Below are 20,484 nucleotides of genomic sequence, written 5' to 3'. Positions count from 1 at the left end.
CAAAGCAGTATTTTTTGTGGCGTTTTTCCCTCTCTTTTTTTTAACTCCTCCCTATCACCATGGACATTCCTGCTGTTGGCCGGTTATGCCTGGAGCAGAGATTAGATTAGATTAGATTAGATTAGATTAGATTAGATTAGATTAGATTAGAAAATTTAACTGATTTGCCACCATTGCACATTACAAAAAAACACAAATAGACAATTAAACATTAAAAACAACCAGAGTCAATTCCTACAAAGAATAACACAACTTCATTAAAACCCATTCTCACACCAGTCATTTTTTGGAGTTGGTGTGCCAAACTCACTATCCAGACAGCTCGCTTTGCGTGTTTTACATCTCAAACCTCAGCAAGCAGTCAAAGGCACGCCTGTCAGGAAAGTTCCTCGTTACAACTTCGCCGCATTCGTGGAGTGAGTGCTGGTCAACAACGACTTGCCGTTCACCATCTGCCCCGCGGAGGACGACACCAGCCCCACTCCAGACTCCAACCAAGAGCCCAGTCAGCCGTCACAATGCCCGACGGAGCTACAGCAGAACTCCACCGCGGACAACGAGCCAGTACATCAAGCCGAGCCGCACACTGCCCTGGAGCATGAGCCCATGGACACCGCTGCTCTGAATGAATTAAACCTGGACTATTTTTTTGGGATTCCTCTGAGGAAATAATTGCCCTGAATCTCCCTTCCCCAATGGTTCTGCGCAGCCCTGTGTTTACTGTTTCCCTGCTGATTTTGCCCAGCCTTGAAACTCCTGTGTCCCCGCTGGTTCGGCCCAGCCTTGAATCTCCTGTGTCCCCGCTGGTTCGGCCCAGCCTTGAATCTCCTGTGTCCCCGCTGGTTCGGCCCAACTTAGAACTTCCTGTGTTTCCAGAGTTCCCGCCCAGCCTCCTTCTCCCTCCTCCTCTACCAAAGCCATCTTGTTCACCAGCCTTTCCTCAGCTGATCTCTGTCAGTCCCCTGCAGTACAGTGTATTTACCTCAGGTCTTCCAGTCCCAGCTCCGCCTCCAGCCACAGAGCCCCGGGCTCCACCCCGGTCCTCCGACCTATTGGCTCCACTTGCCTCAATGCTCCCTCAGCTCCACCTTGGTCCATCATCACACCAGTTCTACCAGGCTCCCCGTCCCCTCATCTCCACCTTGGTCAGGCGCCCCCCTGGTTCCACCAGAGGCCTCCTGGCTTCTGGCTGCACCTCTGCCCTCCATCCCTGTGACTCCACTGGGCTCTGCCTTCCCTCCTGCTACGCCATTGTCCTCGGTCCTCCGGCTCCATCACGATCTTCCGGGTCCCCGCCTCTGCCTGAGTACCAAGAGCTGTCAGTTCCACCTTGGCCCCTCCAGACCTGCATTGTCACCTTGCTATCTCTTGTGTCTCCTTCCATCTTCCCGCCACTCCCCCATGGACTGTTTACCTGCCCTGACTGTTTTTGTCCCTCTTCCATGTCCTCCTCCATAGCCCCCGCTCTACCTCCTCAGTTGGACATTGTACGGTCCATCTTTCCAGAGGGGGGCGCACTGTCAGGGTTCTGTTCTGTTATATGTGTTTTGAGTTTGTGTTTGAATCTGTTTTCCCTGTGCCTGACATTTGACCCAGTTTCCCAGTGGATCTGATTAATGATTCTGTGTTGTCCCATTGTTCGGTGACGTCAAGGTTATGTGGTTGTTTCTCCTCGTTATTCTCCTGTATTCGTTGGACTGTTGGATTAAAGACTATTTTGTCTGCATCTTCATCTTCATGCACTTGTTTATAGCAGCCACACGTGACACCGGTCAACGTTTAAAATTAAAAAGTTGCCAGCCACCATCAGCGTTTTTGATCCTTTTCACAAAACTTTCATGGCCCCCAAATCAACATTTTTAACAAAAAGCTGAGAAATTTTTAATTTCTACTACAACGATCATAAACGATAAAAGCATTGCTTATGCACGTTGTAGTTTCTTTTTGTTCTTCGTCTGTGTTTTGATCAGGAGATTCATTACTATGTCAGAAGGTGCGTAATAGCGCCCGCTACCGTACAACAGTGAAAACACGTAAAGCCTGGAAAATCCGTTTCACATTACATCACATTACAGAAGTAAAATGGGTTTTGTGTTGTTCACCTCTTTCTTTCTAGCTTTGAAAAGTGTATGCTTTCTCATTTAATAAAGAAATGTAAAATTTGCATATATATTTAAAAATATAAAATTTTATGATTTAATGATAATTGATTTAATTATATAATTTATCATAAATAAAATTCTATATATAATTTTTCCATATAAGTTTGAGTTGACGTAAAGTTTATAATTAATCAAATCATAAAAATGTGTAAAACTACAAATTATAAAAAAAAAAAAAAAAAAAAAATCTTTTTTTTTTTTTTTTTTTTTTAAACCTCCTACTAATAAATATATATCTGGTGTTTGTATTCAGTATAGGACGCTGTTTGTCTTCAACACGTCTCTGAATGCCACGGAGTTGAATCACACGAAACCTGAACTGTACTGGGACGGATCACGGCTGCCCAGTGACAAACCCGCTCACGGTAACCGGCTCGTATTAGTTTATAAAGCGTCATGTGACAGATGACATCACGCTAGCATGTGTTTCTCAGGTATGCAGATTCAGAACATCGTCATGATCGTCCTCGGGCTCAGTGTGGTGATCGCCACGGCCATCGCTTTCATCTTGTACAGGTACAATGAGAATTTTGCGACTTTTTATCTTGTATAACTCGCAATTCTGATTTTTTTTAATTTTTATATACACATAAACTCACAATTAGAAAAAGGTAATTGCGATTTATTTTATCTTATAATTCTGATTTTTTTTCACTCACAATTCTGTGTTTAGCCAATAGTTTTTGGTTTACAGTCGTAAACATAATTTTCTAGTTACATTCCATGGCGGAAACTAACTTCCATAAGAATGAGAATGTTACTAGAAAATTAAACAAATCATGTTCGCGGCTGTAGCCTATACCAAAGATTATTGCCTATTTATTTGAACGTGTCCCATACAGACTTCCAGTTTAAAAAGGAAATACGTCACAAAAAGAGTTACAATTGTCGCCATCTTAAAATAAATCAAGGCCTATTTTAGGACCATTTAGATATTTATTTAAGATGAGATTTTTTAGTGGCAAACATTAAAGGGATAGTTCAACCAAAAATGAAAATTAGCCCATGATTTACTCACCCTGAACACATCCTACATGTATATGAGATTCTTCTTTCAGACGAATACAATCGGAGTTATATAACAAAAAGTCCTGGCTCTTCCAACCTTTATAATGGGAGTCAATGGGTATGTTTTTGGAAGTCTGTCAGAGCCTATCCATCCGTGATAAAAGTGCTCCACATGGCTCATGGGAGCCAGAAGCTATTTATTTTAGTTGATCTGAGCTGTTTGGGACACTTTTATGATGGATATGATGCACTTGTATGGACTTTGTATGGACCCCATTCACTGCCATTATAAAGCTCGGAAGAGCCAGGACATTTTATAATATACTTCCGATTGCATTCGTCTGAAAGAAGAATGTCATATACAACTAGGATGACTGCAGGGTGAGGAAATCATGGGCTAATTTTCATTTTTACAGTATATATGAAGAGTTCAGATGCAAAAGCCTCTAAGTGCCATCTGAAATTTTCTTATAGAATGACCATTTTTATCAAACTTGTATATTTAAGTTCAGTAATTTCACTTAAATGGCAATGAAAATTACCTTAATAATTGTCATTTAAGTGAAATTACTGAACTTAAATATACAAGCTTGATAAAAATGGTCATTCTATAAGAAAATTTCAGATGGCACTTAGAGGCTTTTGCATCTGAACTCTTCATATATATATATATATATATAGAGAGAGAGAGAGAGAGAGAGAGAGAGAGAGAGAGAGGGAGAGCAATTATTTTTACATATATATATAATTTCAATAAATAAAATCAAAATTTAATTAATTTTTAAATAAATCCAATAAAATACACCTACTAAAAACAATTTTATATTTAATGTGTTGACCTGTAAATGTCCTAATCATGAACATGAGTAATATGTACAGAATGTGTGTGCAATATACATGTTTATAAGTAAAAATATAAATTAAAAATATGAACCACAAATATATCAAATGAATTAAAAAATACAGAATCATTATTTTTTTATCACATTACAGTAAGGAAAATATATCATTTAATTGCGTATTATTATAATGAAAATAATGCAAAAAATGACCCAATGCATCTTAAACAAATCTTAAACTCCGGCTGGAGTTTCTCCTGCGTGATTTATTGATAAAATCAACCAGATACTGTATCTCTCAGGAAGAAGACAACTGTGAGTTCAGACAGCATGTGACAGCTTTTTTGTTTATTTGTTTATTTATAGAGAAATGTCTCCTATGTTTGTGTTTTCAGGCAGAACAGGCGAGTGCGTATCAATCAGAAGAAATGGTCTCACATCAACCCGTCGGCCATCACGCCGCTGGACGACAAAGAGAGAAACCACTTCAGTCTGAGAGTAAACCCGTCCTTCTGTCTGTCGTTACACGTGTAGATGATCTGTCTTCCTCTGAGTGTGTGACGCTGTCTCTGTGTGTGTTGTAGATCGATGAGGATAAGAAGGGTGACAACAGCGTCGAGATACAACACAAAGGTCGATACGACAAAAAGGTCTGTGTGTCCCGTCACACGTGTGTGTGTGTGTGTGTATTGTGTGTGTTATGAATGTTTATATGTGTGTGTATGTGTGTTTCTGCAGCCCGTCTTTCTGAAGGAGCTGAGAAACACTGACGGAAGCTTCTCTGAGGATCAGCGAATCGAGCTCAATGCTGTAAAGACCTCTTCATCTCATGAAACCTGTCAAAATGTTCATTTTAGCTTTTATGTTCCCCCCCCCCCCTCCCCATAACAATTAAATACACTTTACTAAACTAAATACACCCTAAATTCTCAATAATGGATTGCAAAAAAAAGGATATATTATTTATTTAGTATGTATTCAGCATGATACACATTGTTTGCAGTGATTTAAATGTATACTCATTTAAATAAAAATAAATTACTGCATTACAGTAACAAGAATCTAATTAGAATTAGAGAAAAAAACATCCTGAAAGTGTAATGAAAATTACAGAACTATGCAAACAAAATGTTAATTGTGATAAAAACAAGCTTCATTTTCTTGATTCAGAATGTAATTTTTTTTCATAATATATACAATTTCTTTAAAATTATCATGGTACTTAAAAAAAAAAGCTAATTCATATAAGAATATAAATTACTGCGCTACAATATTGAGTAATGATTATTAATTGAGTAATGAGTAATACTTTTTTTTTTTCATATATTGAATTACATTTTATTTTATTATTTTCTGTTCTAGTTTTGTGATTGTTTTGTGTTTTTGTCATTTTTATCAGTTTTCTTGGTAACACTTCATTTTACAGTGTCCTTGTCACGTGTTACATGTATACCTTAGTAATAACAGTAAATTATGCATAATTACATGCAACTAACCCTCAACCTAATCCTAACCCTATGTAGTTGCTTAATATTACTCAGTATTTACATATATAATTACACTGTAACAATGACACCTTCAAATAAAGTGTAACCATTTTTTTTATATATATATCTGTAAAATTTCATGTATTGAAATGTGTCATGAACATGTTTCTGTGAGACTGACCTGGTTATTGTATGTTTTCTCTCTCTCTCTTTCTGTCAGCTGCTGCGTATCGATTACTATAACCTGACCAAGTTCTACGGAACGGTGAAGTTCGACTGTGGCGTGTTCGGGGTGTTTGAGTTCTGCGAGAGAGGATCGCTGCGGGTAAAAGCCTCTCACACTCATAAATCACAGGACAAACAATTCCCATCATCATCATCACATGACTCTTGTGTGTGTGTTTGTTCCGTCAGTGTGTGCTGAACGATAATATCTCGTATCCTGACAAGAGCTTTATGGATCTGGAGTTCAAGATCTCCGTCATGTACGACATCGCAAAGGTGAGTGTGTGTGTATGTGTGTGTGTGTGAGAGAGAGAGTGTTTTTCATTATGTACACACACAGTAGACGCCATTTTTTACTGCTCGGTCTATTAAAATGTACTTGTACACTCGTTGATGGTTTTATGATGGATCACAGATGGAAACATAAACCTCCTCACGTCATGAATGACATCTGCTGGAAACACATGTGCAGATCTGAGTGTGTGTGTGTGAGTGTGTGTGAGAGAGAGTGTGTGTGTGTAAACAAGAGTGCAGATCTGAGCTGAATGGCCTAGAAAGGTCACGCATGTCATTTCTGTTTTCAGACATACTGGTATATACTGTATATATGTGTATATATATATATATATATATATATATATATACAGTGAGGAAAATAAGTATTTGAACACCCTGCTATTTTGCAAGTTTCTGCCACTTGGAAATCATGGAGGGGTCTGAAATTGTCATCGTAAGTGCATGTCCACTGTGAGAGACATAATCTAAAAAAATAAATCCAGAAATCACAATATATGATTTTTTAACTATTTATTTGTATGATACAGCTGCAAATAAGTATTTGAACACCTGTCTATCAGCTAGAATTCTGACCCTCAAAGACCTGTTAGTCTGCCTTTAAAATGTCCACCTCCACTCCATTTATTATCCTAAATTAGATGCACCTGTTTGAGGTCGTTAGCTGCATAAAGACACCTGTCCACCCCATACAATCAGTAAGAATCCAACTACTAACATGGCCAAGACCAAAGAGCTGTCCAAAGACACTAGAGACAAAATTGTACACCTCCACAAGGCTGGAAAGGGCTACGGGGAAATTGCCAAGCAGCTTGGTGAAAAAAGGTCCACTGTTGGAGCAATCATTAGAAAATGGAAGAAGCTAAACATGACTGTCAATCTCCCTCGGACTGGGGCTCCATGCAAGATCTCACCTCGTGGGGTCTCAATGATCCTAAGAAAGGTGAGAAATCAGCCCAGAACTACACGGGAGGAGCTGGTCAATGACCTGAAAAGAGCTGGGACCACCGTTTCCAAGATTACTGTTGGTAATACACTAAGACGTCATGGTTTGAAATCATGCATGGCACGGAAGGTTCCCCTGCTTAAACCAGCACATGTCAAGGCCCGTCTTAAGTTTGCCAATGACCATTTGGATGATCCAGAGGAGTCATGGGAGAAAGTCATGCGGTCAGATGAGACCAAAATAGAACTTTTTGGTCATAATCCCACTAAACGTGTTTGGAGGAAGAAGAATGATGAGTGCCATCCCAAGAACACCATCCCTACTGTGAAGCATGGGGGTGGTAGCATCATGCTTTGGGGGTGTTTTTCTGCACATGGGACAGGGCGACGGCACTGTATTAAGGAGAGGATGACCGGGGCCATGTATTGTGAGATTTTGCGGAACAACCTCCTTCCCTCAGTTAGAGCATTGAAGATGGGTCGAGGCTGGGTCTTCCAACATGACAATGACCCGAAGCACACAGCCAGGATAACCAAGGAGTGGCTCTGTAAGAAGCATATCAAGGTTCTGGCGTGGCCTAGCCAGTCTCCAGACCTAAACCCAATAGAGAATCTTTGGAGGGAGCTCAAACTCCGTGTTTCTCAGCGACAGCCCAGAAACCTGACTGATCTAGAGAAGATCTGTGTGGAGGAGTGGGACAAAATCCCTCCTGCAGTGTGTGCAAACCTGGTGAAAAACTACAGGAAACGTTTGACCTCTGTAATTGCAAACAAAGGCTACTGTACCAAATATTAACATTGATTTTCTCAGGTGTTCAAATACTTATTTGCAGCTGTATCATACAAATAAATAGTCATAAATAGTCAAATAAAAAAAAAAAAATCATACATTGTGATTTCTGGATTTTTTTTTTTTTAGATTATGTCTCTCACAGTGGACATGCACCTACGATGACAATTTCAGACCCCTCCATGATTTCTAAGTGGGAGAACTTGCAAAATGGCAGGGTGTTCAAATACTTATTTTCCTCACTGTATATAACAAAAAACTAAAATACATTTTCATTACCTGAAATGCAATAAACATGAACTAAAATATATTTTAAAAACATATTTAAAAAAATTCAACATTTTATTTATTTCAGTAGTTTAAGAACACATTCATGTTCATGGTTATTATCGTAAACTAACGAGAACATGTCTCATTTTTATTTTATAAATGTTTTTTTTTTTTTTTTAATATATTAATTTTATATAAAAAAAAGTATATACATTTTTATTTTTCATTAATTTCTTTTTTCTATCCTATTAATTTTGAGAAACAAAATGAGCTCCCTTTTGTGTCTTCTTGAAAATTATGTGTTCACATTCATGTATGGAATAAGGAATCAGTATTTAAAATTTTCAGAAATATAATAATGATTATAGGACGTATAATCAAAGTTTGGAAGCAGTCGTTATTTTTGTGCTTCTGTTTTGACCTTTGCCCTCTGCTGACATCATCACGTGTGTGTGGCATCAGGGCATGTCGTACCTGCACTCCAGTAACGTCGGCGTTCACGGCCGGCTGAAATCCACCAACTGTGTGGTGGACAATCGCATGGTGGTGAAGATCACAGACTTCGGCTGCAACACCATCCTCACGCCCGGGAAAGGTCCGCCACATCACTTCCTGTTTCTCTACTGACATAATACACATGCATATAACAATATACAGTCACATTAAAGAGGACCTATTCTGCTTTTTTCACATGTTCATCTGTCTTTAGTGTGTAATGTTGCTGTTTGAGCATGAAAAAGCTCCAGTTCTTCTCTATATCAGTGTCAGTGTTTCTGAACTCCCTGAAACGCCTCCACTGTAGTCTAGAGTTTCCCGGGAACGAACACGTCACAATATTCCTCATTTAAATCATTAATATGCAGAATAAAGGGGAGGGGCCTGGTTGAGTTAGTTAGTAGTGTGTTAAACTGGCGGTTATGGTAATTAGGGGCAGGACATTTCCCAAACACACTTGATGCGCTCGACCAATCACAACACACTGATCCAGCCGACCAATCAGAGCACAGTGTACTTTTCAGAAGGAGGGGCTTCATAGAGACAGGAGCTAAACAGAGCGTTACTGACAGACTGGGAAAAGAGGAGCTGCAACAATGGAGAATATGAGGAAAATAATCAACATTCAAGCAGGAAAACCTGTTCTAGAGACCAAAAACAACATCAAGACTGTCACGGTATGCAGAGAGAATCCAAAAGGCGAAATGGCAGGTAAACAGTTCTCTTTAATAGAAATAAGTCAAAGCCAACAATGGCCGGTTAACAAAGGCAGTTCGTAAATAAGGAGATCACAGATAGTGACTATGAGAAGCTCAACTGGCAGGTCCGGATAACTGGTACACAGCGAGACCAGGGAAACTGGTGAGGCGTCGGACACTCTGCGACTCTCCACGGCAGGCGGCTGGGCACAGCACAGATCAGGTAATACAGCAGGTAACGAACAGACCGGACAAGACAGGACTGGACTAAGACAGGACTAGAAACAATACTCTTAAGCTGAGTAAACTCAATGGTCAGTACATACGTGACGGAAGGAAATAATCCGACAGAGCAGAAGAGAAAGAGAGAACTAGAAATAGAGAGACAAACGACAGGAGATGGGAAACAGGTGTGTGATGAGAGAATGAGAAACAGCTGAGATAGATGAAAGGGAGATAATGCATCAAAGAGAAAGAGCGGGGAAGTAATGACCGAAAAAGGCCAGCAGATGGAGACAGATAAAGATAAGAGAAACAGGATCATGACAGTACCCCCCCCTCAAAGTGCGCCCCCTGGCGCACCAGAGGAGGAAGACTGGCGGGAGCGGTAAAAGTCGTCAATGAGCGAGCGGTCCAGGACGTCCCGGGCAGGGATCCAACTCCTCTCCTCCGGACCGTACCCCTCCCAGTCAACGAGAAACTGGTGACCACGACCACGAGGACGAACATCGAGGAGCCTGCGGACTCGGTAGACAGGGGAGCCCTCGACGCGGATGGGGGTAGAGACAGGACGGGGTGGAGGGTGTACTACGGGCTTGAGACAGGAGACGTGAAATACCGGATGGACACGACGAAGATTACATGGTAATCTGAGTTTAACAGAGACAGGACTAAGGACCTTGACAACGCGGTACGGTCCAATAAATTTGGGAGCCAGTTTTCGAGAAGAGAATTGGAGCGGGAGATTGAGAGTGGAAAGCCACACTCTTTGACCGCGGACATAACGAGGACTCTTAACACGGTGCTTGTTAGCGGCTCGGCGAGTGATAGAACGAGATTTAAAAAGGGCAGACCTCACCGCTTTCCAAGTTCGTTTGCAACGTTGTATGAAGGTTTTGACTGATGGAACATTAGACTCGGTGATAGAGGAAGAAATAAGAGGAGGTTGGTAACCCAGACAGCATTGAAACGGCGATAGCCCGGTGGCAGACGAGGGGGCGGAATTATGGGCATATTCAGCCCACGGGAGTTGCTCGAACCATGAAGCGGGATTACGAAACGCGAGACTGCGTAAAATGCGTCCTATGGTCTGGTTAGCGCGTTCTGCCTGACCGTTGGTTTGCGGGTGGAAACCGGAGGAGAGACTGGCAGAGGCTCCGATGAGGCGACAAAACTCCTTCCAAAAAAGGGAGGAGAATTGTGGACCTCTATCTGAAACGATATTTTCGGGAAGACCGTGTATTTTGAATACATGATCGACAACAATCTGAGCAGTCTCTTTCGCGGAGGGAAGCTTTGGAAGCGGAACAAAACGAGCCGCCTTAGAAAAGCGATCGACAACCGTAAGGATTACTGTATTTCCTCCCGAAGAAGGAAGTCCTGTAATAAAATCGAGCGCTATCTGTGCCCAAGGACGCGACGGGACAGGTAGAGGTCTAAGAAGACCTGCAGGAGGTCTGTTGCTGATCTTAGTTTGAGCGCAGACAGAACAGGATGCAATAAAACGACGAATATCTCGTTCCCGAGAAGGCCACCAGAACCTTTGCGAAACAGAGGCAATAGTGCCTCTAACACCCGGATGACCGAAGAACTTGGAGGAGTGGCCCCACTGGAGGACAGCGCGACGAGCAGAGGGAGGAACAAAAAGTAACCCCTTGGGGCAGTGGCGAGGCGTGATAGAGTGAGACAGGGCGCGTTTAACGACACGTTCAATTCCCCAGACGGCCGCGCCCACCACTAATCCTTGAGGAATAATCCTCTCATCCGTGGGTTCGACTTCGGGGGAAGCAAACTGGCGAGAGAGAGCGTCGGGTTTCTGATTCTTGGAGCCAGGACGATAGGAGATAGTGAAATCGAAACGAGTAAAAAAGAGAGACCAACGGGCCTGACGCGCATTAAGTCTCTTAGCAGAGCGAATATATTCAAGGTTACGGTGGTCAGTCCAGACTATGAACGGAACCGAAGACCCCTCCAGCCAGTGACGCCACTCACCCAACGCAAGACGAATAGCAAGAAGCTCGCGATTTCCCACATCGTAGTTGCGCTCGGAGGGAGATAGGCGGTGTGAAAAATACGCGCAAGGATGGACCTTCTCATCCGTGGGGGACCGCTGGGAGAGGACGGCTCCCACACCCACCTCTGAGGCGTCGACCTCCACAATAAACTGTCTAGAAACGTCAGGAGAGATGAGAATGGGTGCGGAAGAGAACAGAGATTTAAGGCGATCAAAAGCAGTCTGCGCAGCGTCACTCCAAACAAAACGGGTCTTGATAGAAGTAAGTGCGGTGAGAGGAGCGACCACTTGACTAAAGTTTAAAATAAAACGTCGATAAAAATTGGCGAAGCCTAAGAAACGCTGAAGGGAGACACGAGAGTCGGGCGTGGGCCATTCCATGACAGCGCGAACCTTAGCGGGGTCCATACTAATACCCTGGGCAGAGATAACGGAGCCGAGAAAAGAGACCGACTGGACATGAAACGAACATTTCTCGGCTTTGACGAACAATTTGTTCTCCAGAAGGCGTTGAAGGACCTGACGAACGTGTTGCACATGAACTTGGAGAGAGGGGGAAAAAATTAAGATATCATCGAGATAAACGAAAACAAAGACATTAAGCATGTCCCTGAGAACGTCGTTGACCAAGGCTTGAAAGACGGCGGGGGCGTTGACCAGCCCGAAAGGTAAAACCCGATATTCGAAGTGACCGAGGGGAGTATTAAAGGCGGTCTTCCACTCGTCTCCTTCCTTAATGCGAACAAGGTGATAAGCATTGCGGAGGTCTAATTTTGTGAAGAACTGGGCTCCCTGCAGGATCTCAAAAGCGGATGACATAAGTGGTAAGGGGTAACGGTTCTTAACAGTTATGTCATTTAAACCTCTGTAATCAATGCAGGGACGCAAAGAGCCATCCTTTTTCTTCACAAAAAAAAACCCCGCACCGGCAGGAGAGGAGGAGGAGACTATAGTACCAGCATCGAGTGACTCGGAAAGATACTTCTCTAAAGCCTTACGCTCCGGAGCGGAGAGAGAGTAAAGTCTTCCCCGAGGGGGGGTAGTACCCGGGTGAAGTTCAATGCCACAATCGTAGGGACGGTGCGGAGGAAGGGAAGCGGCCCGGGAACGACTGAAGACCGCTCGCAAATCGAAGTACTCCTCGGGGACCCCTGACAAATCACCTGGTTCCTCCTGGAAAACAGAAACAGAAGACACAGGAGAAACAGCAGACATCAAACACTTAACATGACAAGATAGATTCCATGAGAGGATAGTACCCTTAGGCCAATTAATCTGAGGATTATGCTCTACAAGCCACGGATGGCCCAAAACTACAGGAGTATTAGGGGAATGAAAAATTAAAAAAGAAATAGTCTCACGGTGGTTTCCGGAAACGGTGAGAGTTAATGGAGCTGTGGCACGGGAAATCCTGGCAAGGATCCGTCTATCCAGAGCAAAGACAGTGGTGGGATCCTTGAGATCGACAAGGGGAATTCCATGTGAGAGAGCCCAGGTCTCGTCCAAAAAATTACCCTCGGAACCAGAGTCAATCAGGGCATGACAAGAGGCGGAAGAGCAGGGCCAGCGGAGGTGAACAGAAAAAGTAGTCCGTGAAGGCGGCGGAGGGTGTAGAGAGGAAGCGCTCACCAGTAACCCTCTCTCTACTGGTGAGCTCTGGCTTTTACCTGACAGGTGTTAACGAAGTGAGTGTCAGAACCGCAATACAGGCAGAGTCGATTCATGATGCGGCGCTGGCGTTCGGCAGCTGAAATTCGAATCCCGCCCAGCTGCATGGGCTCCGGATCAGTGAGAGGAGCGGCAGAGGAGGTGGCCAGCGGTGGAGTAAAGGATGAAGGTTGCATGTTGCGAGCGCGTCGTCGAAGTTCGAAGCGTTTCTCCACTCGCAGAGCCAGATCAATTAGAGGATCGAGACGAGATGGGACTTCACGAGCCAGGACTTCATCCTTGATCTCGGCGTTGAGTCCCTCGATGAAACGCGCCACAAGCGCAGGCTCATTCCACCCACAGGAGGTGGAGAGAGTGCGGAATTCCACAGAAAAATCCGCAACCGTCCTTCTTCCCTGACGGAGAGTGGACAACACACGGGATGCTTCAGGACCATGGACAGAACGGTCGAAAACCCTTAACATCTCTTCTTTAAAAAGGGTATAGTGATCAAGGCAGTCTGAATCAGCGTTCCACACGGCCGTACCCCACTCACGAGCTCGTCCCTTGAGAAGAGAGATGATGTAGGCGATACGAGAGCGTTCTCTGGCAAAGGTGAGGGGCTGAAGCGAGAAGACAACTTCACATTGAGTCAGAAATGCCATACATTCTGTTTGCTCACCCGCATAACAAGGGGGATTATTCACACGCGGCTCTGGAGCGTCTGCAGTGCTGGAGGACGAGTCCGTGCCGAGAAGATGGAACTGTCTGGAGAGATCATTAATCTGGGACGCCAACGTATCAATGGCAAGGCGAGCAGCGGAGAGTTCCTCCTCGTGCTTACCCAGCATGGCCCCCTGAATCTCCACAGCGTCCTGGATAGGGTGCCCTTTAGCTGGATCCATTTGGTCGGATTATTCTGTCACGGTATGCAGAGAGAATCCAAAAGGCGAAATGGCAGGTAAACAGTTCTCTTTAATAGAAATAAGTCAAAGCCAACAATGGCCGGTTAACAAAGGCAGTTCGTAAATAAGGAGATCACAGATAGTGACTATGAGAAGCTCAACTGGCAGGTCCGGATAACTGGTACACAGCGAGACCAGGGAAACTGGTGAGGCGTCGGACACTCTGCGACTCTCCACGGCAGGCGGCTGGGCACAGCACAGATCAGGTAATACAGCAGGTAACGAACAGACCGGACAAGACAGGACTGGACTAAGACAGGACTAGAAACAATACTCTTAAGCTGAGTAAACTCAATGGTCAGTACATACGTGACGGAAGGAAATAATCCGACAGAGCAGAAGAGAAAGAGAGAACTAGAAATAGAGAGACAAACGACAGGAGATGGGAAACAGGTGTGTGATGAGAGAATGAGAAACAGCTGAGATAGATGAAAGGGAGATAATGCATCAAAGAGAAAGAGCGGGGAAGTAATGACCGAAAAAGGCCAGCAGATGGAGACAGATAAAGATAAGAGAAACAGGATCATGACACAAGACCATGTAAAAGGGCAGAATATGGGCTCTTAACATAAAGCTGCTGTTCAGACAGTTTGTGGAGTGTCAGTTTAACATTCAGAGTCTCTTTAAGTCATTGAAAACATGTCAAGAAAATAACTAAAGTGTTGCTCTGTGTCAGACCTGTGGACTGCGCCGGAGCACATGCGTGTTCAGGGAATCTCTCAGAAGGGCGACGTCTACAGTTTTGCAATCATCTCGCAGGAGATCATCCTGAGGAAGAGCCCGTTTCACACCAGCTGCTGCTCTGATACTGCAGGTACAAACACACATCAGAGAGAGTCAGATTATCTCATACATGTGGAGAATAAATATTGTGCATTTAGCAGATGCTCGTGTGCAAAGCGACTTAATTTGTAGTTTGTGCGTTCCCTGGGAATCGAACCCATGACTGTCGTGTTGTTCTAGTTAAAAAAGCTTATAATAATAAGTAATAATAAGTATTTTATTTTATATATATATATACATATAATATTTTACATATATTAAGTAGAGTACTTCATTAAGTACAGAGATTTAAGTATACTTATTTTTATTAAAATATTTCAATTAGTTTATATATAATAAACTAATAAAATTAATAAACGTTTAAACTAATAAATTGTTAAACTTAAAATCTCAGGGTGACTTCAAGAAAATATTTTAGGTCAAAGGGGTTCGGCTAATAAAAACATTTGGGAATCCGAATCCCTGATCTAAAGGAATATTTAATGAGCTTGTCTGAACTTAAAAAAACACATCTGTTTCTCACTCTTTCTTTCTGTGTGCTGTTTGCCTTATTTCTTCTAGAGAAAATCTATCGCGTTCAGTGTCCGCGGGGCCCAAATGTCTTCCGACCAGATCTGAGTTTTGAGTCTGTTGGAGAAACTGAAGCAGAGGTACCCTTACCAGAGACTGTACAGAACATTACTACAAAAAAAACCCCCCAAAAAAACAGTTCACTTGTGTTACTAAGAATGGGAGAATCTGAAACACCCAAATATTGTAGCTCTAGCAAAGGAAGCCCCGTCTTCTAAATAAAACAGCCAATCGTGTCACTGCGGCTGTGCACCGGTTACTATGGCAACAGTACGTTTTTGTTCTTCACTTAGGGGAAAAAGTTTGAAAAATACCCCGACGCCGTACACACTGCTTACAGCAACGTCTAGATGAATATATATTAACAAAAAATCTCAGTAACAAAATAAATTAAATTAAATTAAATTCACATTTATTTGTATAGCGCTTTTCACAATACAAATTGTTTCAAAGCAGCTTTACAGAAAATGCATGATCCATATTTAAATTAAGAGTGATATGTTATCAGAGGTGACTGTCTAAGTTATGTATTTCAGAAATGTACATATACAAAATCACAGTTAGCTAAAGGTGTGCTAAGAAAAGAACAGAAAAGATTTACACCTCAAAGAAGGCGGAGCCTCAGAGCCACACCCACCTATTACATCATCACCACGGACCAATGAGAGTTTAAAGGCGTTTACCAGCCGGAGCAAACTTTTCTGGAAAGTTCAATTTGGCGAATTGTTTCGACTCCTCAAACTAACTGCAAAATAACATTGTTTTGGCCTGATTTTGTTTGAAATGACGTCACACCAGGATGAAGTATCCGAGCTTGTAGGACTGCATGCACATATTGTCTGGATGGAGCTAAAAAAAATAAAAAAAATAATGCTATTTGTGTGCAAGAAACAACATTTATGAAATAGTTCATGTCAGATTTTATTGCTGATTCTATGTTGTTGAAATGTGAAATATAGGTGTATTTAAATGTAAACAGCACTTATTTTTGTAGCTGTTCGTGCTGATCAAGAGCTGCTGGGAGGAGGATCCAGAGAAGCGTCCGGACTTCAAGCGGATCGAGGGCTCTCTGGGGAAGATCTTCAGGTGCGTGAGTGACGCCGCTTGCGTTTCACCCGAGTCGTGGGCACATACTGACGTGCGGGTGTGTGTTTCCACAGTAACTTTCATAACCAGGCCAACGCCAGCTACATGGACAACCTGATCCGCCGGCTGCAGATGTACTCCAGGAACCTGGAGCACCTGGTGGAGGAGAGAACGGCCCTGTACAAGGCCGAGAGAGACCGAGCCGATCAGCTCAACTTCATGCTGCTGCCGGGGTCAGACATACACACACACTTCATGTACAGCTAACTCCCACTGAGAACACCCTAGCAACTGCTTAGCAACACCCTTGCAACCACCCAGAAGATCCTTGCAACTGCCTAGCAACACATTAGCAATCATCCAGGATATTCTAGCAACTGCCTAGCAATCACAAAGCAATGTCATATCAAAGTCAAAGCGATGTCCTAGTAACTGCCTAGCAACACCCCAGTAACCACCCAGAACACCCTAGCAACTGCCCAGCAACCACATTCTAATGCCATATAGGAACTGCCTAGCAACATGCTAGCTTCCACACAGGACATCCTAGCAACTATGTAGCAATCACATAGCATTGTCCTAGCAATTGCCTTGTAACACCCTAGCAACCACCCATGTACACACTAGCAACTGCCTAGCAAAAAAATAGCAATGTCCTAACAACTGCCCAGCAACCTCATAGCACTGTCCTAGAAACAACCAAGAAACTACATAGAAATACCCTAGCAACCACATAGCAATGCCCTAGCAAAGTCATAGCAATGCCCTAAAAACGACCAAGAAACTATATAGAAATACCCTAGCAACCACATAGCAATGCCCTAGCAAAGTCATAGCAATGCCCTAAAAACGACCAAGAAACTATATAGAAATATCCTAGCAACCACATAGCAATGCCCTAGCAAAGTCATAGCAATGCCCTAGTAACTGCCTAGCAACCACATAGCTATGCCCTAGCAGCTACTTAGGATTCTCTAGCTAACACATAGCAGCTGGGCGAGCAGCAGAAGTGACCCTGACGTGATAAAGCACCTGAAACCCGAGTGTGTGTGTGTTCTGAGCGTCAGACTGTCTCTCACACAGGCCGGTGGTGCGCTCTCTGAAGGAGACGGGTCGCGTGGAGCCCGAGCTGTACGACGAGGTCACCATCTACTTCAGCGACATCGTGGGCTTCACCACCCTCTGCCACCACAGCACGCCCATGGAGGTGGTGGACATGCTCAACGACATCTACAAGAACTTCGACAGCATCCTCGACCACCACGACGTCTACAAGGTGCTCTGAGGGAACGTCTGGCAGACAGTCAACCACTTTTAATGATTTATTATTTAAAAAAATATACAGTCAAACCAAACTTTATTCAGACACCTTCAACATTTCTCACATTATCACAGTTCATTTCGCTATAGTTTAGAAAATGGTAATAAAATATGACAAGAACTCAGAGTTATCAAATCAATTGATCCTTCTGTTAGACTGTCTCACACATGAATTATGTTGAATATCTGTCAGCTGTTAAATTTAACTACACAATTTAACAGCAAAAAAATATAAAAACTCTAATCTGGTGTCATTTTTGGTTTGACTGTATATTTTAATGATTTTAAAAACTATTTTTGTTTTAATATAATAATAAAAAATAAAAAAACATGAAAGGCAGAATGTGATGAAATATTCGTGTTCAGGTGGAGACCATCGGTGACGCGTACATGGTGGCGTCCGGTCTGCCGAAACGCAATGGGAACAGACACGCGGTGGACATCTGTCTCATGGCTCTGGACATCCTGGAGTTCATGGGGACGTTCCAGCTCAGACACCTGCCGGGAATCCCACTGTGGATCCGTATCGGGATCCATTCAGGTACAGACACACCGGAAGAAGAAAACTGAGATGATGTTATTCGGGAAACTTACTGGAAATCATTCCTGCAACGTCTTGTGGCAGCGACACCTACTGGTCAAAATGCATAAATCAGCCAAAAATCATTCAAATATCAAGTTCTGTCCATTTGGATGAGCTCAGCCATTCATCTTTCTGCTATTTTAAACCAATTTGCAAATCTTATCTTATACGTTTTGGTAAATAAACACATGATTATAATGCACGGTTAGTGTAATAACTAACTTACTCTTACTTGCCGTGTGTGTGTGTGTAGGTCCATGTGCGGCAGGTGTGGTGGGTAATAAGATGCCACGTTACTGTCTGTTTGGAGATACGGTCAACACAGCGTCACGAATGGAGTCTACGGGCCTGCGTAAGACACAAACACACACATTCACATATACTCATATACAACAACACACTCTTCAGTGAAGCAGCTGATGTGTTTTCCAGCTCTGAGGATTCACGTGAGCGAGTCGACCATCCAGATCCTGCACCGAACCGACTGTCAGTTTGAGTGCGAGCGCCGAGGCGAAACACACCTGAAGGTGAGGAGAGATGTCAGCCAATCACAGGCTCTTATTTAATCTTTTAGCCAATGGAAGGCTCTCATTTCAGCTTCTGTCTAATCGCTGGCCTTTATTTCAAATTCTGTCCAATCTCAGGCTTTTATTTCAGCTCCCGTCCAATCGCAGGCTCTTATTTCAGCTTCCGTCCAATCGCAGGCTCTTATTTCAGCTTCCGTCCAATCGCAGGCTCTTATTTCAGCTTCCGTCCAATCGCAGGCTCTTATTTCAGCTTCTGTTTAATCGCTGGCTTTTATTTCAGATTCTGTCCAATCACAGGCTCTTATTTCATCTTCAGTCCAATCACAGGCTCTTATTTCATCTCCTGTCCAATCACAGGCTCTTATTTCATCTCCTGTCCAATCACAGGCTCTTATTTCATCTTCAGACCAATCACAGGCTCTTATTTCATCTCCTGTCCAATCACAGGCTCTTATTTCAGCTTCCGTCCAATCGCAGGCTCTTATTTCAGCTCCCGTCCAATCGCAGGCTCTTATTTCAGCTTCCGTCCAATCGCAGGCTCTTATTTCAGCTTCTGTTTAATCGCAGGCTCTTATTTCAGCTCCCGTCCAATCGCAGGCTCTTATTTCAGCTCCCGTCCAATCGCAGGCTCTTATTTCAGCTTCCGTCCAATCGCAGGCTCTTATTTCAGCTTCCGTCCAATCACAGGCTCTTATTTCAAGTTCCAGCCAATTGTAGACTGTTGAAGAAGAGTTCACAGTCACAGCAGAGACTCACAACGTGTGTGTGTGTGTGTGCGTGTGTGTGTGTGTTTGTGTGTTTGTGTTTCAGGGTAAAGGGAAGGAGATGACTTACTGGTTGACTGGAGTCACCGGGCAGAAATACAAGCTGCCGACACCACCAACAGCGTAAGACCACCAACACTTTTGTCCTGTAATCATAAAATACTCCCAGAATACACCAGAAAAACATTTACACATGCAGAATGTATGATCAGAACGACATATGGCCACAATTCACAGCAACTTCAGTTGGGAGTGTGATGTTGCTTTTATACAACAGTTCAGTAAACAAGACATCGAGTTACTTACATTTCACCACCACTGACTGACAGAGTGATCCACCAATCAGATTCCAGGACAGATTCCTGCTGTATAACAAGGTTTTCAAACTTGTTAATGCCAAAGACCCCCAAATATTTTGATCCCCTTGCAAGGAACCCTCTTACTAAATGTAAACTACAAAATAATTGTCTTTTTGTAGTTAAACTGTATATTCTACCCTCTATTAGACTCATGTTAGATGTATAAACCTGAAGAAAAACTTTCAAGTCAGATTTATTTTTAGTGCCTTTCACAAAATATATTGTAGCGTTTAAAAAGATTGAACTTCATTCTATAAAATAATTTTCTTTTATCTCAAATTCCTGTTTTGTTTTTGAAAACCCCTGCTGTTTAAGATCATCAACATCACTGATGCTCACACACACACGTTGAATCTTTCTGTGTGTGTCTTTTGATCCGCAGTGAGAACTTCCAGCGCCTGCAACAGGATCTGGCCGAGAGGATCGTCTCCACG

General features: G+C 43.0%; 1 protein-coding gene across 1 annotated transcript in view; it reads left to right on the top strand.

The window, feature by feature from the left end:
* Positions 1 to 20,484, top strand: part of gucy2ca (guanylate cyclase 2Ca) — a 36,037-nt gene that overhangs the window by 15,006 nt on the left and 547 nt on the right. Inside the window, exons 10-27 of the mRNA XM_079880797.1 lie at positions 2,416 to 2,527; positions 2,597 to 2,678; positions 4,405 to 4,507; positions 4,594 to 4,659; positions 4,748 to 4,819; positions 5,717 to 5,821; positions 5,911 to 5,997; positions 8,483 to 8,615; positions 14,735 to 14,872; positions 15,403 to 15,491; positions 16,406 to 16,497; positions 16,572 to 16,730; positions 17,581 to 17,773; positions 18,184 to 18,358; positions 18,654 to 18,752; positions 18,833 to 18,927; positions 19,738 to 19,814; positions 20,433 to 20,484. The exon at positions 20,433 to 20,484 is cut by the window's right edge and continues 547 nt beyond it. Of these exons, the coding sequence (XP_079736923.1) occupies positions 2,416 to 2,527; positions 2,597 to 2,678; positions 4,405 to 4,507; positions 4,594 to 4,659; positions 4,748 to 4,819; positions 5,717 to 5,821; positions 5,911 to 5,997; positions 8,483 to 8,615; positions 14,735 to 14,872; positions 15,403 to 15,491; positions 16,406 to 16,497; positions 16,572 to 16,730; positions 17,581 to 17,773; positions 18,184 to 18,358; positions 18,654 to 18,752; positions 18,833 to 18,927; positions 19,738 to 19,814; positions 20,433 to 20,484 (1,929 nt within the window). The remainder of the gene's footprint in view (positions 1 to 2,415; positions 2,528 to 2,596; positions 2,679 to 4,404; positions 4,508 to 4,593; positions 4,660 to 4,747; positions 4,820 to 5,716; positions 5,822 to 5,910; positions 5,998 to 8,482; positions 8,616 to 14,734; positions 14,873 to 15,402; positions 15,492 to 16,405; positions 16,498 to 16,571; positions 16,731 to 17,580; positions 17,774 to 18,183; positions 18,359 to 18,653; positions 18,753 to 18,832; positions 18,928 to 19,737; positions 19,815 to 20,432) is intronic.

Source organism: Squalius cephalus (genome assembly GCF_949319135.1).
Source record: "Squalius cephalus genome assembly, chromosome: 1".
Taxonomy (NCBI): Eukaryota; Metazoa; Chordata; class Actinopteri; order Cypriniformes; family Leuciscidae; genus Squalius; species Squalius cephalus.
This window is presented reverse-complemented; position numbering and strand designations above follow the sequence as displayed.